Consider the following 27,850-nt stretch of genomic DNA (forward strand, 5'->3'; position numbering starts at 1 on the left):
TTTAATTGTTTTTCTCTGCAGGTGAAAAAGCACTAAGTATTTCACTGAGATACTGAAAAAGCCTGTCTTGCTGACTTTGCCCATTTGGGACTTTGTGATGGAAGCCTTGTATTTACGAGTTTCTTTGCTGCTGCTGCTTTTGGGATTTGTCCTCTGTGACAGCTCTGACAGATACGCTACCAATCGGAGTGATGTGGGAATCTACCTTTCCACTTCCTCAGGGATTGAATCCAGCTTACTCCCCGCCACTAGACGGCCCCTGGTATCCAACCAAACTGTCAAATGCTCCCAGCAGACTAAGATTGCTGAAACTTTTAAATACATTAACACAGTGGTATCTTGTGCTATTTTCATCGTTGGAATGGTTGGGAATGCAACTCTGCTGAGGATCATTTACCAGAACAAGTGTATGAGGAATGGCCCGAACGCACTGATAGCCAGTCTGGCACTAGGAGACCTTATCTATATTGTCATTGATATTCCTATCATTGTGTACAAGGTAGGATGCAACACCACCACCTTTTAACTGCAGTTTCCTTACAAGTACGCTAGTTCTCTTTGGTTACTTCTCTAAGTAGTACTCCTTTGTCGATGAATAGTTCACTTAAGAAAAAAAAAAAACACAACTCGCTTTCATTCTATAACAAATTTCTTGCTCTCAGGTCTAACCTCTTCATTTAAAGACGTAGCTCTGAGCTACATTCGTGCTATATCAAGAAGCTTTTCATTTATTCTAACTGCTATAGCTAACAAAACAAATTGTGAGAGTAGACTTTTTATAAACTGTTCTCCTACTTTATGGACAGTATATATTTAGTATAAGGCTAGTTGCTATTTTGGGAATATTTTATCCTTACTTTATGTTTTTACAGAAAATACTCTGTGATCAGCAAGATTCATGTTATGACTGTGGAAAGACATTATGTCAGTTACGCTGTGAATTAAGGTTTTAATTCAACATCCATAAAAAACAGATTTCCAAAGTTATTTCAGGGCTACTAAGGTTAATTATATCACAGAACATTTTTGAAGAATCAAATTTCATCTGGTTTTCTCAAAATATAAAAGGGATCTTCAGCAATTCTGTCCCACTTGTTCTGTCTCTTTTTAAATTTTATTTTTCATTTTAATCAAACAAAGCCATAAGATAGTGCTTTTTTTCTAATGCAATATACGTTTACTAACGTAACATCCAAAAGAGTGGTCAGGCACTGGAACAGGCTGCCCAGGGAGGTGGTAGAATCACTGTCCCTGGAAGTATTCAAGAAACATGTAGATGTGGTACTAAGGAACATGGGTTTAGTGGGTGATATTGGTGGCAGATGGACAGTTGGACGAGATGATCTTAGTGGTCTTTTCCAACCTTAATGATTCTATGATTACAAGACAGGCTTGAAGGAATGGAATGAAGTTGTTTTTGAATATATCTATCTCAGTGATATTAACTTGCTTTAGAAAGTCTTCAAATAATTTTGTAAACTCCCATCTGTATCCTTGTGGATTATACAAATGGGATTATACTGATGGGATATCAGTAAAAACTTAAGGCATTTCTGACAGTAAAAGTAACATTAAGTAGCATAATGAAAAAGACCATTCCTCACATTTTGGCCTTTAGAGATTATAGAAACTTAACTTTTAGGTACATAAACTTCAAACAAAGCAAATTAATGCATAAATTTAGATTAAGTAGTGTTCCATGGTTTCAAATTGGATTTTTAAATTAAAAAAAACCACCAGTGAGCTGAATAAAGAAGTATATTATATCTATTGACATAGTAACTTGACCTGCATTATAACACAGGCATTGATACAGCAAGATCATAACAGCTTGAAATCATTAATGAATTAAAAATATGTGTATGTACATAAATTTAATTTCTATAGAGCCATATAACCAACAGTAATATGCACTACCTGATTCTGATCTTACGGTAGTATAAATTACAGATAAATCTTTAAACTTAGCTTTAACTTAATATGAATTTGAAAACAGGAAAAAGACTGTTAATCAGATGAACATGATTTAATGGAAATGCTCCTTTCCACTTTCCTGTATCCCATCTGGAAAATACAATGTTCAATTTAATGATAAGATAGCAGAAGAAAATATTTTATATTCTCAAGGTAATGCATATGATTTGAGATTACCCTTTGTCTTCCATAGCTATGGGATACTTAATGAGACATGAGATTGGGGTTTTGCATATTTTCATTCTCTTTACTAAATTGGATTTATAGCCTGGACTACATCTCCCATAATGCAGTGCTGTCTTTATAGGTATTTGCTAGGGTACTGTTCTTATTTCTTTGGAATGTTTGATAAGAAAATTCAAGAAAAATATGGCACGTGTTTTTTCCAAGCAAAGTTTGGGAAATAATAGGTATTCTTACTACAAAAATTTTTCTAGCCTTTCAAGAGCTCTGCTCTATCTTCACATTGAAAGAGAACTGGAAATACAAAATTAATTTTGACTTTCAGAATTTTCTTTTGATAGACTTCTGAAAATTCTTAAGGAGTTTAGTTAAAAGCAACAAAGTACATTTTTTAACTCCTTTTATTATTTTGAAATACATTTTTACAGCTAATCTTCTGACACTCTATGTGTTCTGTAAGTTCACTAGCATCACTATAACTTGTATGATGAACTGTGCTCTTGAACATGACCATAGACTATATCGAATACTTCTCTGCAGTCCAGAAAGATATTTTGATAATTAAAGGCTGCAAATTAAATTGCAGATCCCTGACATCAATGTATGTTAACTCTTATATGCTACAACTCAGAATTAAAATCATGATGACAAGCATAAACCTAGCTTTTAGTAATTTTCTGAGTGCTCAAACCTCCAAAATTATTTACTTAAAAATTCTCATATGCAGCCACCTTGTACAAGGTTAGCTGCATGTCTTCTGAAACATGGATGTGTTTGTAGCATTTATAGTGAGTGCTATTACTTCTGCTAGGAAATTATTAGTTACAGGACAACTTTCAAATTACACATTCAGTAATATGTCTACTCAATCTACACTTAAAGTTAATTTTAAATCCTATTAGATATCATTCCTATTTAGATCTCAAGAGATCCTAAAATCTGTGGCACCATTTAGTTCCCCTTGTTGAGTGACAACACAAAGGATGGCTACTAGAAGTATAACCATTTGAAGACAGCAGTGACAGACAATGAAGGAAAAAAAAGTACTTTTCTTGTTTGAAAGCTTAGATGTTAAAAGTATTTTATGTAATTATTTCTAAACTTTATTTTGAACAATCTTTTAGCTGCAGAGTCAACCTCATGCTGAATCATAAATTTATATCCTATACAAATATCCTACATAAATAAATGGTGTCATACACTTAAAACCTTATAAGTCTGATCTTCCTTTTGAGGAGGACAAAACAGCTTTCAAATCAGAACCAGAGTAAAGCAAGCATTCATCTGCATGTTAAAATAACCAATCATATAGTATTAAGATGGCCAGATTCTACAGTGTAAAAGCTTCTAAAACAGAATCACAGAATCACAGAATTGTAGGGGTTGGAAGGGACCTCTAGAGATCATCGAGACCAACCCCCCTGCCAAAGCAGGTTCCCTACACCAGGTCGCACAGGTAGGCGTCCAGGCGAGACTTGAATATCTCCAGAGAAGGAGACTCCACAACCTCCCTGGGCAGCCTGTTCCAGTGCTCCGTCACCCTCACCGTGAAGAAGTTCTTACGCACATTCGTGCGAAACTTCCTATGCTGCAGCTTATGTCCGTTTCCCCTCGCAAAAAAACAATGCAATTACAATGTAAAAATCGGAAATATAATTACTTTCCTGAATCATAAGGTAGCTTTAATTATTCTGAAAAAACTTCCAGAGGAGAAGATGTTAATTGTACTGATATTCAGATTTTACAGATTCAGATTTCAGTATTTTACAGATCTTTAGAAAGAAGCAGTTAACAAATTATAGTAATTGGAAAATGTAAGGTCCCAGGAGGAATGAGTCCATGATACTGTTATGCAATTAACAATGATGTGACAATTAAAAAAAAAAAGTAAAAGAAAAAAACAAAGAAATTTCATAATTGATGTCAGATACAGATATGGTCACAGATTTTTGACATTTTTATCCACTCTACTCTACAGTAGACTCAAGATTTCCCACTTATTTTCTCCAATTACTGTAATTATATGGTGGATTCCCCTTAGCAATTTGTTAAATGGATTGAGATGTTAATAATATTCACTAGCCTCCTTTGAAGATATTCTGAATATATTAAAGTCCCATCAGGCTTAATTACCTCTAGTATACTCACTTACAGGATCAAATCAATATTAAAATTTGTAACGTATGAGCTTTACTAGAAGAATGCCAATTATAAATCCAACCTAATGGACTGAACCACTCATTCTAACACAATTTCATTTTCAATCACATTTATAGAACCTGGACCGAAATAGTTTTCTCTTAATGCAAAACACACAAATCTCAGACATTGATGATATCAAACCATGAAGCCTCCAAACCAGTGAGAATTACTTATTTTCAGTGAAAAGGAAACTGGGAACTATAATGCTTTGTGGTGCTGTAGAGGTAAGGTTAAGGCACTGAAAAAGAGAGAGTTTCATACCTCCTTTTCTAGAATCAGGTGACACAGCACATCCCTTAAAGCTGCTGCATCACTCACATTACTCATCACTGCCACACACACACTTGCAGAAATAAGTTAAGTTTGGACTTGATATATGACGGTTTATTTAGGGGACGACTCTCTACGAAGAAACTAGCCAGTATACTAAGGCAGGAAGAGCAGAACACCTCATCTTGGTTGTACAAGACCTTTGGAAAGCCCTTACAGCTGCTGCTGCTGCTATCACTGGCTAGTTTAGCAGGAGCAGCAGCAAGAACAACAGCTTCTCTTCATAGAAAAATCTCTCTTGCTTCTGAAACAGAAAGTTTCCTGAGCTCATGAAGCTAGTAACATTCTAGGTCCAGGTTCTCATCTTTACAATGTCAAAGTTCAGCATTAAAGATGTTATTGAGAAGCTTTGAGCAATCTCCACGTCCATTTTCATGCCAAAAAACAAACAAACAAACAAAAAACCCCCCAAAAAACTCTTTAAATAAATTCTATTCATTGAAAAAGAAACTACATCAGGTTTATGTTAACTTTATCATCTTAAATCTTAATATTCTTAACTCCTTAAGTCATCGTATTATAGAAAAGTAAATGAAACAAATAAGCCAGTTTTTAACCTGTTTCATTTTTACATACTTTTCCTTATTTTACCAGTATAATGTAAAAGACATCTACCCAGGAAAAAAACATGACTGTCCACTTTTCAAACAGCTCATCACAGTACTGCTTTCTTTAACAAACTACATTTTCTTATTCACATTTATGCTTACACTTCAGTGTCAATGGCTTCTAAATCACCTAGAACATTATAAAGTTAAATGCAAAAGTTAGCTGTCAGTAAGTAGATATTTTCAGCAATAAAGGAAGACTTAGCTCAGGCATTTTTAGTCATGAATACTTTTCAACATCAGAGCAAATGCAGAAGTGTTAGAATCATCTCTTCTAGATCACAAGTTATTTGGCTTATCTGATTGCTTTCACTGACAGAATATTATACACAAACAATGCTGATAACCAAGTGTTACGGTTTTATGATTTTTGGTTACTGGTATTCCACATCATAAACCATTCTAGCCCATAAACCGTTGACATCAAACATAGCAAGAGGCATTCTGTATACTAACTGAGCAAGTGACATCCACAGTAGTTATAGTTTTGTGCTGAAGTAGTGTAAGAACATTCCAATAGCAAATTACTATGCACATAAGCACATCTTGCAGTATATTTTTCTGAAGAAGAGGAGCACAGCTTGAGAAAAAGTCTTAATTAAAAGGATGGGAAGTTAGCCAGCAGCACTAAACAACCAGAAAAAAAGAATAAACTCTACTCCATAAGCAGCACAACATTACAGGCAAGATGTCTAGAGTTTTCTGGAATGCTTTGCTGCTGTATTTATTACAAAAATCTTAAAGAGAATGCAAAAACTAGGATTTATGTTTTTCACAGGTTAAGTGAGACAGAAAACACTCCTTCAAAATCAAAGTTTTTTTTTCCAGGCCTCTTCAAGCATAATTTATTTTCCCTTGTGTAAAAACTACACATTCCTTTCCCCAGATGCCTAAGTAAGAGAAAATGACTGCTTGTTTTCACTCAGCTGAATAAAGTGGCAGAATAAGCTATAACAGGACAATAGAGGAAAAAATGTCTTTGAAGTTACTCCTGCATCCCCACAAAACCTTTCTTCCTTCCAGAAGAAACAGTCCACCCTGAAGCCCCATAGAAGTTGGAAAGAAGATAGCTATTGGTTGTACCAAAATTAAGAATATATTTCCTGCAAAGAACAGCAGAAGAGAGACAGTTTGTCTTCATGATTTTAGGTGTAAGGGAAAATACCAATTGATACCAAAGTCAGTAGAAGCCTCAAATATTGTGTCACCTTGATATTCTCAATGTTAGTCTTGTGTCCTGCACTACCAAGGTCTGTCCTGTTTTCCTCTAATCTTCCCATACTAAATGCCCTTCCAAAGCTGAGGACTTTAATCCCAGCAGTGGGAAGAGCAAACAGTGGGAATACTTAAAGGCAGACAGTATTCTCTCTCCTTCATCCTTACAGCTCTCCTCACGTGCAAAGTGGTAGAACAGAGCTGAGGCATATATCTGGAGTGTGCAGCAGCCCTAAGGTAGAAATGGATCAACGTTGTCATGCAGTGCAATTCTCTTCAGGATACAGGGTTTGTAGGAAGAAGAGAAAGACTTGAAAGGATGAATTTTTGTGCTGTGAAGTTTCATAGGGTTCTGGATAAGTCATTAAATCAAAATATTGCAATCAAAATACTATAAGCAGAACACTTCTTTCTAATCAGAGAGTCTTACACATTGGAGACAGGAACTGGAGTCAGAATTAACATCTTTTGTCACTTAATGTTGTTAAGTCAGCATCTTCTTGGCTGCTTTTGTGTGCAGTCAGATTCCACCTGAATTCCAGCTGAAACAGATACAATATTTGGCCCATGCTTTGAAACTGACATACCTAACTGTAGATGACAATTTAAGACAGAGCTGCACTTGCGCAGCTCAACATCTCCTACAGGAAACATGACAAAATCCCATGCGATATGACTCATATTTCATTCTGTGCTATGTTGCAAGGAAAGGACATCACCCAGGAGTACACTAATTTCATAACTCCTACTGCACAGTTAGAAGATGATGATAGCTTATACAACTAGAAGTTATATAAACAGCCAGAAATCTGCTGTTCTGTACCTTGTATCCATCACTGCACAAGCTGAACAGAAGTCAGGGAATAAAAAAGAATATTTCAGTTTGTCCTGCTGAAGACACAGCTGAAACTTGACTGCCAGAGATGTGCCATCAGAATCACCGAGCACCTGCAGCTCATGAAACTCAGGAGAGTATCCAACATGGGGGCAAGAAGTTTCTTGGAAACATATCTTGTCTATCTGCACAGCAATGATGCCAAGCAGATACAGAAAGAAAATATTCTAGAGCACTAGGATGTAATTAGAGCAGAAAGAGGCAGATATACTAAAACCACTGCTTTCAACCTCAGTGCCATGAGGCAGAGAGAGAGAGGACATCTTAAAATACAGTTGTTGAACCAAAGCAGGTTTATAGAGCCATTTCACAACCAGCATCCAACCCAGTCCATCTATTTCGGGCTGAGTTTCAGGGTCATCAGCTGCCTTTAAACACACAGTATCAGCCTAGAATTAGATAAACACTGGATGCATATGAGCATATACTGATAAACGCTTATGTGGTTAGATTATAACATTCTCTCTTTTAGACTATATATAAGTTGCTAAGGACACACAGAAGGACTTTATCTGTGTTTTGTACACCATCTAGCATGCTAATTGGGGTTAGAAAATAGCAACAGCAGTAGAATAAGATCAGCTGAGTGACATTTAAAAATCACTGCAAAGGAATGTTCTCAGCACTGCTGTCTTGTTTGTTTCGAGCTGCAGCATTGGGGCAGAGAGGCCATATAAAGGAGCAGAAAAGGGGATACTCAAGGAAACTGCAGTTTTCTGGTCACTTTACTGAGGGTGTTTGTTTGTTTGTTTAAAGACTGTAGAACCTTGAAATTTTGGTTCTGATTTCAGTGTAAAAATATGCTATGGACTATACTCTTTTCTGGTACAGGAATTGCTCCGCACTTGAACTTTTTGAAATACTCCTAGACTGCAAACACACAAGGGGAAAAGTGTACTTCCTTTGCCGCAAGTCCTATTTTGAAATAATCAGCCTGATTCCTCCTATCCTTATGACTTGAGAGAAAATGTTATCTGCTAGAATTTTACCTCCATTTTGTTTGGATATTCAAACAGGCAAAAGCACTGAAAGAGCAAAGCAAGTAGTCCCAGTACTGTATCTTAGTAAATCAGAACTGATTCAATTAAATTTCTGCATCTAAGTTTTTGATCAAAAGGAACGTGCTACTTCCTTCTGAAGTTTCTACATTCTGCTAGAGTAGAAGAAAGGGCAATGGACTTGTGCTGATGCAAAAATTAGGAAACCACTGACTAAAAATATCTACAGAAGAAAAAAGCTGGCACCAAAGGGAAGTAATGGATGGATAGCCGATATGGAATGATAATGCAGGATATGCATGGAAATGATTGCAAAGTTTAATTCAAAAACCAAGCAACTTGATCCTGATCCTAGTGATTTTGATTAAAATCAACTTGAAATAATGTCTAATGATTTGGTACTGGCAGTACTTCAGTTACTGGAAAAGTGTAAGAAACAAAAGGAATAAAATACTTTTCATCTTAAAAAAGGAGAGCTTCCTGGGGTTCAGGGAAGATGTGTACATGCTGAAACTGTAATAAAGCTTCCCTGTGAGGAGTAATAGCTAAGCAAACCTTTTTCAAGTACAACACTTCTCTTTTTGAAGATAATATTTGCTCTGTAGTACTAGTTTCATGGTCAGTACAAAGTGCTTGTTCATTTCTATTACTGATGATATGCTCCAGACACAGTCAGTCCACACAAATTGGGGGCTGTTTTCCTGTTGCCACTTACAGTATGATTTATAATGATAGATCAGTTTTGGGGCTCTATATAACAACTGATAAAAATCAATAAAAGTCTGCTAGAACCTCTTCCCTTGGTAGTAACACTTAGTTAGCTTTCATTCAGTGGTTTCTGAAAACCATTCAGATTTTAACCATGCCCAGATACCAGATAATCACTAACTTGAGAAAGTGAAGCTGAAATTCCAGTTGACTACAACTGGTTGGAGATCCACTTTGGATTCCGTCTGGTCTTTCTTTCTCTAACAGTCTTTCTGCAGGCTCTGACATAAATTATAGATTCATGCAAGATTGTCTGGCAAAAAGCAAAAATATGCCTTGAAAACATTTGTTCTAATGTTGCCAGTCCTTCCAGAAGGTAATTCTACCAGAGCTTTCAATGTATTTCACTCATTCTGTACAGATAAAACCAAAAGAACAGTTCAACAGCTTGCAGACAATCTCATTACAGTCAGTACTGAAGTTACTGACAATAGTGAAATCTTCAATTCTACTGATCCATTAATTATCCCCTGGTACAAGGGGATTTGCTTTTGTTAAATACGATTGGCCTAAACTGGAATACCATTGCAAAGATGGTCCCATTCTGTCTGCAGTGGTATCAATGTCAAATAAGATTCTCAGCTCTCCTTCAAAAAAGGAGAGTTTTCAGTATGCAAGAAAAAAATAATACTGATCTAAGCTTTAGTCACCCATTCACATCCTTCCAAATAGATGCCTTTCTGTTACCACATGTCTGATGCTAGTCCTCTAGACCATAATATGGAACTAATTGTGTATGTACACTATTTCCTGCACACGCAGTTAAGAAACTGGCACTGAATACTGACATGACTTACGCAGAAGTATATTTACATTGACAAGAATCTACTTGCATGTAAGCATGGGAATTTAGCTCTGAGGTATTTTATTATGAACTATGAATTATGCTTTGAATGCTTGGTTCTGGGACGTGCTAACTGCAACCACTTCAGATGGGGTTGAGTTAGGTTTTCACTATTAAATACTAGTGGATGAAGCACATCAACAAAAGATCTTTTAACAATACAAGCATAGAAGGTCAATACTTCAGCTTAAATTTTCACCCTTTATGCTTCTACAGCAGCAGTTACTTCCCAGACTCACTCAATACTAAAGATATCTTTGAGGTATGAAAAACTCAAGATTACAATGATTATGTTTAAGACAAGGAAGAATTATACTTGTTACGTACTTGCTAAACTATTGTTCAAATATTCTGATTATTTTTTATCTTTCCTTTAGCTCCTGGCTCAGAAGTGGCCTTTTGGAGATTCTGAATTTGGGCAGTTTCTTTGCAAATTCCTTCCCTTTATACAGAAGGCGTCAGTGGGAATCACAGTCCTTAATCTCTGTGCACTTAGTGTGGACAGGTATGGTATATTTCACACTTTGGACAATGTTCTTCCCTTTGCAGTTTTCCTGTAATAGGGAGCACTCTGTACATTTTCAGTGGTAATACTATAGTCTACATATTGCTTTTTGGTATCCTGGCAATAACAAAACACCACACCTGTAGTTCAAATTATAATAAATTATAATTGGGATTTCAGTCAGCATTCAGTCTTTTTTGCTTTCATATGACACGCTGTTTCATATTTGAACAGGATCATAAGCTTTAGTTTTAAAAATAGTTTTTCAACTCATTACCTATATACTACAATCACAATGTTTATTTTTACAACTCATAAAGCTAATTGAATTTATTGAAAAATATATCAGAAATCTGCTCTGTTATGTTGATGTTGGTAGATTGAAAATTAATGTTTCATTTAAAAGGGTCTAAGAAGGTACATAAATATTATGGGAGGAAAACAGCTAATTATTACTTTATGCTTTTTTATGTATACATGTTAAGCAGTAGTAGAATGAAAATTCACTTCTCTTAAATCTGTTTATTTTTATTGATCTTGAGTTAACTTGATCAAGTTCCAGTCTATAGCAATTCTGAAACACTGATAAATCAAATCCCCTCTGCGCAATAACAGTGACGCAAAGATAAGTGAAAATTGAAAAAATAGTTAGATTGTATATGATAATTTGATATACAAGGTTTGCAATGAAAGAGAACTCAGTAGTATCTATACCCAAAATATAGTCCCTTATTACATTAGTAACTCATTAAATGAACTCATTAGCTCAGTAGAAACAAACTCAAGTAAGTGCCCTGTCTCTTTACTAAGTCTGAAAATTGTAAAAAGAATTCTACTTCTCAAACAATGTCTGCTCAGTATAAAGCACAATGCCAAAGACTACCCTAGATCAAACATATATGAAACTTACCGTTTGTTCACAGAATTCTCACCAATGCAGCTCACCAATGTTTCACTAGCTATAGTCCTATGACTACACACATTTTTAATAATTGGAACTGAGCTGAAGCTGTCTTTTTATATACGGATGTATTTTTATAAGCACTCTTTTGCTAATCCTTACAAGAATCAAATGCTATCTCTATTTAAGTATAAAATCTTGTATGTGATGAGACTCAGACTGCTTTATTTCCTCTAAATTACATGCTTTACCAAAGACATATTCTTTATCAGCTGGTACTACTGTAATACATGCCAACAGAGAATGTGTGTTAGAAAACAGGTATGCATAGACAGTGTCTTGTCCTGGCTAACACAAAGTGAATCTGGGTTAAACTGACATTAAAGTAAGATCTGAAAGCACCTTAAGCAAATTATGTTAGGCACTGGAACATCAGGCATAGTCACAACACATAATTCTACATCAGCTACTGCATACCTTTTAATAAAGAAAATGATTAAATATGGACTTGTGAGCTGTTACAGCAGGACTGCTGCTGGTCTATGGGCTAGTTCTTTTACATTTTGTTTTTATTTTTTCCCCCCATAAAAAAGCTCCTGAAAATGACATCATTCACAGCTAGTTTGAATGCCTATGTAAGGGATTGCATTCCGCAGTATAGAAATCAATGGAATCAGTTGCTATAATGAATTCAGAGCTTTATAGCTTTGATAATTGTTGATTCCCTAACTCTCATTTGTAGACCACAGCCTTGATTTAGAACATGTTTGCTCTTTCCTAAAGGGACTGGTCCCCTTGTTGACTGCATGCTACTGTGAAACCCTACTAATTATTAGTTCCCCCTTACACAGAATGGCTTGATCTAACAGTGTGTTAAAATTCAACTGTGCATTCCCAAGGGAAAAAATGTCCACTTACACATGATCTCAAGAGGCTGATAGAAAACACCAAAAGAGTCATCATCCTTCAGAGGAAGTTCACATTTATTTCAGATGCCTCTCAGGCATTTTTAAACTCTGGGTCATGAGGATGATGATAGTTTGACTTTATTTCTAAACAGTCCCTGACTGCGATGAGGAGAAAGGATATTATCCTTCCTGAACTTTTACTTTTGCTTATATCTTAGACATAACAATTTTGATGAGAAGTTGGTTTTAAGAAGAGTGAAGATAAGGATATCATGTCATAAATAGACACTCTTGCTTCTTCTGCATAGAAAATTCATAGGACACTCAGCTTAGTTGCTTTCATCTGGACCAACTTCCAGTGAGTGTAGTAGACATTCAAGATTGCAATACCAAAGCAAAGCAGTATAAGTCTTACTATATTAAGAGATATTAGATTAATATCAATATATTAATGACTCCTAATTTTAATTTATTTTTTATTATTAACTTATATTGCAGTCAACACACAGTGAGCTATCTTTAGAATGAGGAACTGCTGTAATCTCTCGCAGCAAAGAGGAATAGATTGGTATCAGCAGAGGCATAAAACGCTAACCTCGAGAGTAACCACTTCTCTTGATCAAGTATTGAATGACTTCTCTACTGCTTTTCTCCATTATAAAGGCCTGGTACTACTCGCAGAACTGAAATATCTTCTACTAGCGGGTCATTAGAACATGTAATTTTAATGCAGTCAAAAGAAACGGAAACAAAGTCACTTTCTCCAAAACACAACAAGCTTGAGTAATGATTGGCTACAGGCAATGTAACAAAAAGTTACAGGCCATGATTTAATTTTCATATGCTCCTTGATTTCATTTCACAAGGCCCACAGCCCACATTTCCTTTTTCAGTTGTGATTAGATACCACTATGGTAAAAATCTTCCAAAATATTCCAGAAACAAATGTAAGTCACAGCTGAAAACATAAGCTTACACAATTAATGAGGCTAACAGTGAAAGGCTAATTAGAGTTCAGGAACTATTTTTTATCAAGGAATGGTGAAATCATGGAGAGGGTGTGGAAAAAACAAAACAAAACATCAGAAATTATTCAGAGGCCTTACAGATATCAGAAATAATATTGAAGTGGCTTCTTCAATGTCATGTCCAAGTTCTGAAATACAGATGATGTATCAGTTATTCATGAGCTCTTTAGTTTTGCAAAAAAAGATGTAACATAAACCTATTAATCAAAGTTTCAGCCAGACATACCAAATGAAAATAAATTACACGTGAGAAAATTGACTATAAGAAATCACAAAGGAAAGGTGTGTTGCTTTTAATTTTCTCAGGTCAAGACAAGATGCCCTCTGTAAGACATGCTTTAAACAAGTTATAGCTAGGTAGGAGTGCAAAGTATTTAGTTTTATGTAGTACAGATACTTCATGATGCAATAATCCCTTGCCCTTAAATACTGTGCATCTTTGAATACAAGCAGCAGGATAGCCTGCGGGGTCCATGAAAAGCAAGCTGGAATAAATAGATAAGAATAGGAGAAAAGAAAAGAGAGGAAACAGAGGAGAGAGCAACTGAAAGGCACAATATACTGAAGTTGACAGCATATGCATGAGCAGTAGAAAACAAAACAAAACAAGAAGCCACAGCACTAAACATGGAAAAGGAAATGACCTGGAAAAGCTGAACGCTTTAGACAAAGTCGGAAAGAAAAAGGAACCAAACAGAAAAGATAAAATATGAACACAGATTTTAGATTGAGGAATTAAATTTATTTCAGTTCCCTGGCAGACATCCTATATTATTTTTTCTTTAAATGTGAGGGAAATAAACCCTGCAGTATTTTCCCATTCCTAGTTATGGGATCTTTGTGTCTAGACAAAGATTATGCAAATAATAAAACCTACAGAACACCCACTTGAAACATTTTACTACCACAGTTTTTCAAATCACTGTTACAGCAATGAGCAGAGACCAAGTAATTGCAGGCTAGTACATATTCAGGAAATTCTGATCTAATTAGTAAGCTTCTTATCCTTTAGCTGAAACCATTCATAACATTTTTCAGTCAGCAGTTCCTCATCTGATGGTTACCTGAAATGTTAACTGAAAAAAAAAGACAAAAATGTATGATCCAAACCCTTGCTGCTGTGCACACTGACCTTCTCCTGTTCAAAGCAGACTTAACTTGAAGAGAACAGGTATAAAAAAAATGCAAGAAAGAAAAGAATTAGATTCACGATTTACAACTTCTTTGTATTCGTTTACATAGTTGCACAGGCAACACAGCACAAAAATTTATTTCTTACTTCAAAAAAAAAAAAAAATGTAGTCCACAGTCTTGTCTTAAAGAATATCATTCAAGGATGATGGGATAGTACCATGCACTGTAGCTGACTGAACTGATTGCAAGGTTGCCAGTTAGCAAAGAATAAACTGCAAATTTGCTGCTATATTTCCAAAGTTTTTTAGTACAAAGACTGAGTATTTTTGTGAATGCTCCAAAGAATATTCCATTTAGTAATTAAAGTTAAAATTTGATATTTGATAAAGTGAAATATAAAAAGACCACTAATTATTCCCAATTTAATTTGCATTTTAATATAAATATGTGAGAAGATCTGATGATGAGAATTATTTTCTCAATTATTCTAGCATAGTTTGTTTCAATACTCTCAGAATACCATTTGCATAGGTTTCCTCTATGTGAGTAAACTATTGTCTCCCTCCTGAGATTTTTTAGGAGAAAAAAACAAAAACCTCTAAATGTATTCTCTATCTGCAAATCCACAATACTTTAGTTTGCTTTACTATGTTCAAAATCTTTGTAAGTACCCTTCAGTTAAAATGTTGCACTAAGAACTTGTTTCTAGAGCCCCTGTGACTGTGCTGTGTATGATCTTACCATAACTATCAAAGTCAGACTGTGCTGTATATGATCTTACTATAACTCTCAAAGTCAAGGATTCAAATCTGACTACTGCTACCATTTTAACATTCACTTTCCAGAGATGTTCTGTAGAAGATTTTACAAGGGCCTGATCTTGCATTACTGCATCTTTTTCCTTCTAATGTAAAGGATACATGGGATTTAATTCATGTGTTTCATCCTGACAATGAGTACAATTCAAAAAAAAAAAGGGGGGGGAGAGGAGGGAGTGGTGATACAGGAAATCAGAAGAAATGCTATGTATGTGAATCGACAATTCTAATCTAGTATTTTGATTAGAGAAGAGGTGTGGTTGCCGCTAATAACAATTTTTTTTACTGACATCTGAAGCCTAGGTTCTACACCCTTCACCAGTTTTATCCCATCAGAAGGTCTTCACTGCTTCCATTTCAGAAATTCAAACTCCAGCCATTCTCAGTACAAAGCACTTTAATCCAGAGTTCTCAGCTACTCTTTTCCTTAAGCCCCTTCCATCCTTGAGCCTATATCAACACTCTGACTTCCTGCAATCATAATTTTCTCTCCTCAGCTAAAGACTAGTTCTACTAGAAGCCCATGTAGCATTGTAATTAAAAATGAGAAAGTGCTATTACTTTGTGAAAATAAAAGACAGTTGAGAAATTGTGACATCGCCAATGACAGAAGACTCTCCAAAATGCTTTGCAGATTATTACAAAAACAAAACTGATTTTTGTTCTTTCCACAACTTTTAGATGGTTATCTTTGCTAAATTTCTGGAAATGCTAAGTAACTTGTTTGCTGCAGCTATGAATAGATAACAATCAAATCCGCTACTGAAAATTTAATTTATGGACTGGTATGTACTCTTTATTACATTCCTATCAGTCTTCTCTCAATAATTTTTGAACCTTTTGATCAAAGTTGAAAGAGAGGTTGAGGTTTGAAAGCTAATAAATTCCTACAAGATCCTTGAAATCTGGCAGAGAAGTAGAAGGGAAAGACCCACTCCGTTCCCTGAAAGGGGGGAAAGCTGCAGCCTGTAACAGGAATCCAGCATGTGAGGGACAGGAAAGGTAAAAAGGGGAAGAAGAAAAAGGAGAAATGCTGTAAGTGCACTTGCTATATTTGAAACTTTTTTAGAGTTCTTACTTTTTATCTGAGTTTCAAGCTGTGAGTTGCATTCATACAGCAACGCAGGTTTCAGTAATTCTAGACTTTTTGTTTTGTTCTGTTGTGTTTTGCCTTTAAAAAAAAAAATCAAAGCAGAAACTTAGGGGATAAAGTTGAAGAGAAAACTGCTACTTTTGGCATGGCACCCTTCTTAGCCACACTCTTCATTTTCTCATTAGAAAGGTAATGCAGAGGCTGAGATTAGTGCCAGAGGGATCTAACTCTGTTGTAGTCTAAGGCCTACGTAGAATGGGCCTCATAGAAAGTGTTTTTAGCACCAAATAGTGTCAATAAATACATTTTCACATGATGAAGAGTATTTTCACAATATTTCACTGCATGCCAAGCTGAACAGTTCAGACAGCACTACTGTTAAAGTTGAGGTAGCCAAAGATTCTATTTGCCTCATTTTTTTTAACAGCTACTGTGTTAGAAGGAAATTGTTTTCTGCTGTAACATGACCTGAGCTAGTATAAAATACAGTCTGCCCTCACAAACCTTGCCTACTTTAATTAGTAACCATAAGAACAGTCCATATAGCAGAATGCCATACAATTAAGTGCCTTAGCCTAACAATTGCATCCAACTCTCTACTATCCATTTCCTGATGTGCTCTACTGGGTGTCCTGGGAGGCTTGACAGCAGAATTCTTGGAGCAGGCCAGAACAACAAGCAATACAAAGCTAAGATGTCAGCTTTGGGATTTTACTTCATACATCAAACTGAAGCAAAATATTTGAGTTTGAGGAAGAATAAAGATTGGAAATTAATGCCTGTCTCTTGCAGGTATAGAGCAGTTGCCTCCTGGAGCCGCGTTCAGGGAATTGGAATCCCTATGATCACTGCTATTGAAATTTTCTCCATTTGGCTTCTGTCCTTTATACTGGCTATTCCAGAAGCCATTGGTTTTGCTGTGGTACCTTTCAGATACAAGGATGAAAGTTATGTTACCTGCATGCTCAACCCTACAAATAAATTTATGTTGGTAAGTAACATCCTTTCCTTTCTTTATAAATTAGACACTTAACGCACTTTGTTCATCTGTTAAGGTGCAAAATGTATTCTAATATGTATTGGTGCAAAGAAGGACTTCAGTGAACAGGTATCAGTCTCTACTTTCATTCAGAAAATACCAAATGTGACTTTACAACAGCATTCACTGCTAAGGATTCTTAATGAAGAAACCTACAATTTGGGCTTGATTATAGAACAATCAAGAGCGTAGTCACAGCCCTAGGAGGCACTGTGTTTCCAGATACAACACTTTGAAGCTCTAACTTAATTTTTCCTATTTGAAACACTTGTCAAAAATCAGAGAATAATCCCTTCACTTAACAGAAATTACAGTTATGAAATTGACATACTCATATGTCCAACCTAGGTAGCTGTGGCACTGTTAGCTGTCACGTAAGCACTGCAACTCAAGAGCAAAAGAAATGCTCAAGTACACACCAGGATTCTTAGACAAATTTCATAACCCTCGGCCTCTGTGCTACTGCACTTTTCCATTTGCAAATATACACGTTAGCTTGTTCAAAGCAAGTCAGGTGAGCAGTTACTACAGAGTTAACCTATCTTTACTACATAGAGGGATAGTGATTTTCTGCTTGGTCTTATCCTCAGAAAAACGAAAAGAAACATCTCTTTCCCTGTGAACCCAAGAAAGGCCCATCCTTCATTCACAAATTATTTTTTTTAGAAGTAGAAGAAAAGGATTTGTTCCGTTTTGTTGCAGGTAATGCAAGATCTTGAAGGAAACTCCACAGTTTCCCTGACCCAGAATTTTTCATGACAGAAAACTGTTTTCCATTTTCAAATGCCTGATACTTCTACTTCTACTGGATCTTGGGCTAGATCCAATGTAATCTCACATGGCTTAGGTTAGAATTGAGAAGGGTGAGGCAAATGAAACGAGGACATGTAGAAAATAAAAACGGTGCAGGAATTGTGTTTGTCAGTAGAATATCATCAACTTTGGCAGGGTTCCACAGGCTGCAGGGATGGCAGTCAGAAACAAGAGCAAGAGAAAACAAAAGCAAATCCTTAATGGAAATAATACAGGTGAAGAGGAAGTGAAACCGTCCAGAACTTACATTTCTCAACTGCACAGACAACATGGCTTGCAGATAGTTAAAAGTATGCTTTATGAAATGCATACTGCAGTAAGTGTAAGTCTGTGCATTTTTAATAGCAACTTTTTTCCACAATTGCGGTTGGACAATCTGTACTTCCTCCCTCCCTGAGAAAAATGTTTTATGTTTTTCTCATCCTGTTTCTCCAAAGCACAGTAGTTCAGGTCCCACATAGGCACAGTAATGATTATTTTTCTGTACCTAATGTAGTTAGTAGAACGGCTTGGTTTGTTTTGCATATTGGCAGGAATTATCATCTCTTATTTGCTCAGAATAATTCAAATATCTAAATCACTCCATGCCAATTTGATTTTTAAGAATATAAATCAGCATTTAGCGTCAAGCTGAGAATAAATGTTGGATGCATCGGTCAAAAAAGAGCATTGTGGTTCAGTGTATTGCAAGCAAGTACAAACAAGAGATTAAAAAGGAAATATTTTAACCTTAAATATATTCACTAACACAAACACCAAATAGCTTAGGGAAAGGTTTATGATTAACTTGTATTTTTCATAGGGTAATTCATTCAATTTTAAAACTATTCTTGAAGGACTAGAAAAGTTCATGCTAGACCATGATTCCCTAGAGGCTGAGTGCACTAGGAAACTTGTTTAAAATGCACATTTCCTGTAGAAAACTAGTTCCATGTGGGCTTTCAAGACAAACAAAAGAATGTCTAGTTCCCTTAAATCAACCCAGTTTTGTGCTTTGATGTAAGCTTTGAGAAAGTCAGATTCCATACTTAACTATTTGCAGACATTTTTGTGTAGGATTTGTTACTTCATAGTCAAGTTTTCGTACAGAATTTGTGTATTGCTCAAGGTTGTGAAACAGGACTGTGAATGCATTGACTGACATGCAATACTCATGAAAGCTGGTTAACAAATGACAAAACTTTTTCCTTTTAAACATAGTGTGGATTCACACAGTATGCATCTTACTGTACTGCCCAACCAATATGCTTCTAGTCTAACCCGTAGGAATTTTCCACAAAACAGGCAATTGCTCCATGTATTTGTAATCCTTTTCTCTGCAGGAGGAGTGGTAATTAGATTTCCCCTCAGTACAAACTCTTAAAATATGAGGCATTTTGCTTTCTGCTTTTCTGCTGGCAGAAGCTCAGGTCCCAGCTGGGAAAATGCAGCTCTAGAGGAGCGTGTAACTATGCATTAGACTGCAGCCCTTCCTCGTGCAGGGATGAGGTTACAATAAGGAGGAGGATACAAGCTAATAAGCACAGTTCAAGATGCCTCTGGAGTGGGGCTGTGGCCTAGATACCACAACATACTCTAAATTAGCAAGCTTAATAAGCAGCTAACTGTTGGGTTTAGATGGAGACAAATAAAAGCCATTTCCCTTTTCCTCAGCAGATCAACTCTCTGATGTAAATAAAGCAGATTAAGAAATGAACACTACTAAGTACTAGATTATTGCACTGCATTTGTTTCCTTCATATTTGAAAATTTAGTGCCTTTCAGTTTTTAAGTAAACAAGATGTCAAAGTTTGACTTCTTCAAACAGGATCTGTATAATCCTCAGTTATTAGCTTTTTGACATTTGGTGTGGGAACCATGATGTTACAAGAGCACATCCGCTAGAAATAAACAAGCTTGAGGAAAGATTAACGAGAAAGAAGGTTCCCTTTTACACATATCCATCTATGTGACTAATAATGTAAAGACAGAAAGTCTTTAACGAGTCATATTTCAGTGCACAATTTTGGCTGTACATGAATATTAAAAATTAAGATACAATATTGTTTTTAGCCTGAAAATATCACTCTCTACAAAAAATAATAATTTTAAATATTTTTTCAAATATAGTATTTCCCATAATGCATAAATGTGTTAACTTAAAACACAACTAGCACTTAAGTTACACAGGCAAGTATGGATACTCTATCAGTTCCTTCAGGGTTCTGTCAAAAAAGTCAAATGGTACAAAAGGCACATAAAGGGTTAAAAGGAACTGTACCAATCCTAAGCTTTGCATATATCAGGCAAACACCTACGAAGAGGCTTCTATCAGCCCTACATATAAACAAACCAACTACCAGTGCTTTCACTGATAAAGAAAGGTGGCTAAAGTTACAAGACATTTTGAGTTTTCCTTTTTTGGAATAAGAGCAGAAGCTGCAGAGGTAAATGGCATTTCCTTAGACAGGCATTTAGAGATACTTGTTATCTCAGACTGAGTATCTACTTTTTGGCTTGTACATCATACTGAAGTTGGAGCTGATCTCCTTTTCTTAAATAAGTATAGAGCACACAAACAAAATTAATTTCTTCCCGTACAAGAGAGATTGCAACAAGAGTATAGGCAGATTGTCACTGAGTTAAAATAAATGTTTACAATGCCACAATTCACATGTTAATGTTGGTCCAAAGTATATCCAACTGATAAGAAAGTTCACATAATTTAAGGTCATTTACAAATAGACACATACAAGCATATTAACTTTCCATTTCCCATATCTTTGAGGTACTTTTTATTGAATCATATAAAAATACTTTCTCTTCTCTTTACCTTATCTACAGTTTTACAAAGATGCAAAGGATTGGTGGCTGTTTGGTTTCTATTTCTGCATGCCATTGGCATGTACTGCCATCTTCTATACGCTAATGACTTGTGAAATGTTAAACAGAAGGAACAGCAATTTGAGAATTGCTCTCAGTGAACACCTTAAGCAGGTAAATATTAGGATGACAAATGTTTGAAAATACTATTCTTCTGTCTTTGGGTTAATTTAGAAATGTTTGTGTGTTTGAATACACTAAATTACAGAAATAGGACGTGAGGATGTAGGCTATTTCTGATGTTAAAGTATTCAGTCCATCCTGGAACACACGACTAAATCATAACATGAGGAGAAACTAAAGGCAGCTCAAGAAAGTAATTGGTGTATTTCTTTTCTTAAGCAAGTGTGATGGTTGTATTCTCCCATTTGTTAATCTTCAATTACTACTGGCTAAATGCTTTGAAATGCAACTACAAAGATTTGAAAGTAAAAAATTTCTTGCCTTTTTATTTACGAGTCTTCCCTACGTTGGTGCACTTTGATATGCAATTTTAGGTTCATATGAAAAAGCACTCTAGAATAACTTGGTTTAGAATACAGGTTTTTTTTCAGTCTTACTGCGCTGTTGCAATTACTATTGCTGTAGCTTCATTGCTTTGAAAAGTGCATTAAGACTAGTACAAACAAATGATCACAAAGTCACTCACAGAACGTCAGCTCTCACTATGATGTTTTTGCAGCACTGTCTGATGTTTCATTCCTAACTGAAATTTAAAAAAAACAACCTGTAGCTTTTTCTCTGCAGTTAGTCAGTCAACAGGGTATAATATTAATTTCAGCCCTTCAAATTTGACTTTCTTCTCAATTCCACATTTACAAATACGAATCCCTACAGCAGTTCTCTCTAGCTGAGCGAGCTCTCTCAGAGATTCCTTCTCTGCTGCCACATTTCAGAACAGGGCAGACCAGAAGAATCTTATCCTTTCTCAAATTTTCCACCTTCTCCCCCTCATCAGACCCCAGGATTCACAATTCAGACCATCCTAGGGCCACATAAGACTACTCTACCCATTAGAAGGACAATGGGGGAATCCTCCCCCCAGCTTTCACAGCTTGATAAACAGTGCCAGCACACTACTTGGACTGGATCCTGGAGAATGAATTTATGCCTCAGTTTACCAGTACTCATCCCTTTGTCACTTCTTCCTTTCTTCAGTCTTGTCCACATTATTTTCCAGTTATGTTCCTTCTATTTTGATAGCAACTACTTTATAAGAACGAAGAAACAATAATAATGCCTAATGAGACTTGCTCATACATTTAAGATTTTTAATAACAACCTTGAAATGCTTACTCCTGTCACATTACAAAGGCAGTTCTAGAAGTGGTATTCTTATCCCTACTTAATTCTCTTTATCAAATCCACACCTACCAAAGAATACTGGTACGCATCGCCCAAAATCCGCTAATCAGTAAATCTTGAAAGCTGTGTAAAATATCCATTAAACATGATTTTTTCCTAAGCATTGAGATTAAGCTGTAATATAGACATATCTATAATTTTGCTTGTAGAAAGACTCCATAAGAACATCAAGACCACTTTGCAAGGATAACAATAAAGTTATAATATCCACAGTACCCTTCTATGCAACAGGACGTGAACCAAATATAAAATAATATATCATGGAGAATGACATCCTGACTAGATACATTGTACAATAGAATTGTTATTGCCAGTTGATTTGGGTGCCTTGAGTTTACAAGTTACCTCACATTAAGGGTTATCTGAAAGTGTTTTATCAAATAGGAGTGATCTCAGTTTCCTTCATACATGAAAAAAATTTCCTAGAGAGTACCTATGTTTTTAAACAAAGAGGTTTATCTAATAAACTGCCAGAAAAGTAGTCCACTGAAGAGGAATAAGAAAGACTGGGAAAGCTGTCAGGTTTTGGACTGCTCAGCAGTGGATATTGTTAGGCTAACAACTACTAAGTCCTGACAATGCCCTGTGTGCTCCAGCTGTGCCAGTTTCAGTGATGAACTGGTTCTCTAGAGGACTGCCAGAATTAAAAACACAGCAAGCCCAATTAAAAAAAGTTCAGGGACATCAGGTGGTCTGGAAGCTGCACTTCCCTTGCATGCTTATCTAAACAATTTAACTTTACCGCTAACATCACTACAATCTCTTACCAGTGTGAACTAGGCACTAAATCATTGTTATCTTATTTTTATAGCGGCGAGAAGTTGCAAAGACAGTTTTCTGTTTAGTAGTGATATTTGCTCTTTGCTGGTTCCCCCTTCATTTGAGCCGAATTTTGAAGAAAATGGTATATAATGAAAGAGATCCCGGCAGATGTGAACTGCTCAGGTACTTCATTTTCCGTATCAATAAGTTATTTATAATCAAAAAATACCTAATATCATGCATTTGAAGATTATGTGAGTAATGTCACAAATGTGCATGCAACTTCATTTTATGATTTTTCAACTACATCCATTTTCAGGTGGATATTCTAACAGCATAGCATAATTACAATAAATACTACATATATTGCCATTGTAATCTCTTTCCTGTGGCTCTTTTGAACTTCTGTGAGACTGCCCATTATAGGTATCTCATGGGAAAAGATAACAGAGGTGAGAAAATTTGTTTCTGTAACAGAAGAGATTATAAACACGAAAACATGTATGCTTCTACAGCATGTAAAGAATGAATTTTGCTTTCTTTCTTTGTCATCTAGTTTCTTGCTGCCATTGGATTATATCAGCATCAACCTGGCAACTATGAACTCTTGTATAAATCCAATAGCACTCTATTTTGTGAGCAAGAAGTTTAAAAACTGTTTTCAGGTAAGATCTTTCTGATACTACATCCAGTTGATAAACAGTATTCAATCACTCAGTTGCTATGTTTTTTTCCTCAGCTAAGAGGAAAGGCATGCAAATGAATGATTAAGTTGTCACCAGCTCGCAGGTCATATTGTAGACATAAAACTGAAAGAGGAAACTGTCCACTTTATATGAAATGCTAGATCAGTAAATAAGTCTGACAGTCTTCACATGTAAACATGTAAACAATCAGCAAGATAGACATGCTCTTGTAAGTACTGTTAATATGCATGTGACGTGTATATTAAATAGAATTCAGTTGATAATCTATTCACAGCTCTAGATGAGCAAAAAAGATATTTATGTAGGGCACTAGATCTAACAGCAGTTAAACAATCCTAGCTAAACTTTTCAGACTTGTATATCAAAGCAGGCACTTCAGTTGACCTTGGTAAGTAAATAAACATTATGGCTTCTGCCTGCATTCTTCTAGTTCCTACACTGGAAAACATATTTTAAGGCTAAAATATCTTGACACCATGCCTCCACAAAGCCATAATGACAGAAGGAAAATGAGAGCAAATAGTGTTATAGAGTGAAAGGGAAAAGGAAGACACAGTTAATCTGCAAAGAAAAACCAAGATAGAGCTGTACTACAAAACTTTCCGAATTCAAATAGGCGACACAAAATACTGAAAATAATGTAATAAATGATAAAGTAGGGAATACCTATTTGTCAGGGCACTATTCCACATGGGTAATATGAAACCAGCTTTGGTTTTGATGATCTCCTACTTCATTTGGGAGCAGTGGAGAAGATAGCATGCGTTGACCAGACATCAAGTAAAAGTAACAGGGATGTTCTTCATATCATTACTACATTTTTTCCCTTTGCTCTTCCAAAGGAAAATATCATCCAACAATTGAGTAATATTTAGATGATTTGATCCTTTCGAGCTTCATCTTATAGCTTCCCTTTTCCTTTCTAGTACAAGATGATCATTTCATCCAATCTCTCAATTTCATAATTGAGCTTAACATTCTTCCTCTGCAGATAACTAACATACCCACCCGCACCTAGATAGCACATATATCATAAGTCCAGCCACATCCTTCTCCAACGCTTCCTTCTCATTTTGTTCAGAGAAGTCATGGATTTACTGCTATTACTGCCACTGCTCCTCTGAGGAGCTAACTCTTCTTCCCCTAAAGCAAAGCTTCTATCTTCATAGAGTTAAGCATTAGTTTCTGCAAAAGGATGGGAGAAAAGCCATCCTTTTGAGTAATTCCTCACCCTTTCAGATGAGAAAAGAGAACAGCCCAGCCAGTAATCACCTTCTTTCTGCTTACTTTCTGTTCTTAAATGCGAAAAACAATACAGAGCTCAGCATATTCACCATCCCTTCTCCTAAACAATTTTGCCTTCTTCTACGATATGAGAAGAGACCTAAGTCTCTCTTTTCTCTCTTACCTTTTATTTGAAGTGCAGAGGGAAAAACAAACACCAAACTTTTAGAATGTTTCCTGTGAAAGCTGTTTATAAATCAGAGGCAAAGGCCAGGCCTATGTGTAAATTTCTGCTTATACACCATTTGCAGTTGTAGGGTAAGAATTTTGCTCACGCGCACCTATCACTCACTTCACTGAGAAGCCTCTGTTCATGTCAAAATAAAAATACTGTTGGTAGTGTTTACAGAACTGACAGATTTGTGATAACTTTTTTTTTTCCCCAAATTTTCAGTCATGTCTTTGTTGTTGCTGCTCCCAATCAAAAAGCTTAGCGACTTCAGTGCCCATGAATGGAACAAGCATCCAATGGAAAAATCAAGAATTAAACAATCACAACACAGATCGAAGCAGCCATAAAGACAGCATAAACTGAATACTAAGGACTCTGACACCACTTCAGAATCAATCAGGAAAATAAATATCACAACAAAATTGTTTCTACAAGAAGCCTAATGAGTGTTCCATCATCAATTCAGAAGTGTACATCCTCGTAGCTATCTCTAAAGTTGACAGACTATAGCTGTGATGCTTTGTGAACTGAGATCTACTGGATGGTAATTCTGTCTCAGAGTTATGACGAGTATGAAACCTAAAAAAGTGACATGACCCATACAGATGGTTTGCTCTTCTGAACCAAGCAGAAACTATCCAGTCTAACTGGTACATCACAGTCTTCTTACCTGATTGTAACTAAGAATTATCACTACGGAATTCTTCTGAAAATATCTAAGTGGAACTTGTGTATATTTTCTCTCTGCCCATTTGTCTTTCACCTTCTGTTTTTGTGGTGGATATATTCCATGCACCACTACATTTTTCGTATTGTCATTGGTATTTTTATTCAGGTTTAATTTGGAAAATGTTTTGTTCCACATCAGTATGTTATTTACTTATTGTAACAAAAGTCATGATATCAGCTGGACAGCTCACATTTATAGCACTTGAGTACCCCAAAATAGGAAGAAACCATACTAAAGAGCAACAACATTTGGCACTTAAGCACAGATTAATACCAAAAAGAGGTACTAATAATGCAGTACTGTGCTGTGTTATTTATTTTAAAGCTTTGTAAAACATAAACAATCTATATCAGAAAAATGAATAAAAGATGTCCTCAGACAGGCATCTTACAATGTGTTTTCAATTAACCTGTCATGTTAATTCTTAAACTATATTAACCTATTAATCTACTTAGACTATAGCTGCTTTAAATCTGTGTCAAAATGAGAGCCACTGGAACACAGTGAAATATTAATAAACCTGTTCAAAGAGTTCTGAGAATATGATTACTTCCATAGCAACTATGCATAACACTACTTACACATTGTGAACAAGAAGCTACTACAATCACAGCAAACGCAGAACTGTGGAAGTCCCTAAGAGTTGGATATGCACACAGGTATTTTGCGCCTTTTGCTTACAGAGTTTCTTTGCCTTACTCTCACCACGTTCAAAGATTTTAATGGGGTATTGTTAACCACAAAAATGCTGTTAATAATATACAGAAAATTTTGCTTGCATACACATAAACCAGTATTCTACTTATTTATTTCCACTTATTGTGAATTACATGGCAAGAGATTCACTGTTTGGCTATAAAAAAAATTAATGGTAGGCTTATTTGGTAGTGGAATTAAACAGTACAGAAACGTGCACAGACCTTCCAGGAAATCTATAACTTTTTTGTGCCAGGTTAAGAAATGGTAACTGAATTTCCACAATTTTTTGAAAGTGTTACATTTCAAGTGAAATATATGCAGGTTTATATCATCATTTACAAGGTCAAAATGCTAGTGCCTACAGCGAAGTTTGCTGCAGATTTCCGAAATGTTTACATTCACACAGATCTTCTTAAGTATATTAAAAAAAAGTTTTAACTTATTTGTTTGCTTTTGTCGCCATGCTCTGTGTTTATAAATAGCCATAAAATTATGGTCATGTTATTAGCATAAATACAGTCTGCTGACAGTGCTCTGTAGCAATGCTATTGAATGCGACTCGGCTGAACTTTACTCAAAACTGTTCATCCTCAAATTGTATCAAAAATCATAGCAAATGAATAACAGTGCTTTCAATATGGAAGGCCTAATTACATGGAGTCTTTAATAACCTCATATCCTCACTGCTGAATGTATTGAGCAGATAATAAACCTAAGAGGAAAACAGACATGGGGAGTGCCCTTAAATAAATTGGCACTTTATTTTCTCTACAAGAGCCAGAAAACCTCTAGCAGAAATCAGAAATTCAACTGCATTTAGTCATAAGCTTCTTTTTTTTTTTTTTGGTCCAAGTCCATAGAATGGCTTGTGTTTGAAGGGATCTCAAGGATCATGAATCTCCAACCCCCTTGCCACATGCGGGGCTGCCAATCTCCACACTTAGTACCCAACCAGGCTGCCAAGAGCCCCATCCAACCTGGCCTTGAACACCTCCAGGAATGGGACAACCACA

At 35.9% G+C, this 27,850-nt stretch overlaps 1 protein-coding gene across 1 annotated transcript; it reads left to right on the forward strand.

Annotated features, from left to right (window-relative positions):
- Positions 1–27,682, forward strand: EDNRA (endothelin receptor type A). The gene is made up of 7 exons (XM_003205428.4): positions 1–499; positions 10,395–10,522; positions 17,197–17,395; positions 21,080–21,232; positions 23,295–23,428; positions 23,802–23,910; positions 25,631–27,682. The coding sequence occupies exons 1-7, from the start codon at positions 98–100 to the stop codon at positions 25,769–25,771; spliced, it is 1,266 nt and encodes a 421-aa protein (XP_003205476.1). The 5' UTR covers positions 1–97; the 3' UTR covers positions 25,772–27,682.
- Positions 27,683–27,850: the final 168 nt, after the last annotated feature.

Source organism: Meleagris gallopavo, chromosome 4 (assembly GCF_000146605.3).
Source record: "Meleagris gallopavo isolate NT-WF06-2002-E0010 breed Aviagen turkey brand Nicholas breeding stock chromosome 4, Turkey_5.1, whole genome shotgun sequence".
NCBI lineage: Eukaryota > Metazoa > Chordata > Aves > Galliformes > Phasianidae > Meleagris > Meleagris gallopavo.

Coding starts and splice junctions, on each gene's coding strand:
- EDNRA (XM_003205428.4), top strand. CDS start 98: ATGGAAGCCTTGTATTTACGAGTTTCTTTGCTGCTGCTGCTTTTGGGA. Junction 10,523..17,196: donor TGTGCACTTAGTGTGGACAG/GTATGGTATATT, acceptor TGTCTCTTGCAG/GTATAGAGCAGTTGCCTCCT. Junction 23,911..25,630: donor AGTTTAAAAACTGTTTTCAG/GTAAGATCTTTC, acceptor CCAAATTTTCAG/TCATGTCTTTGTTGTTGCTG.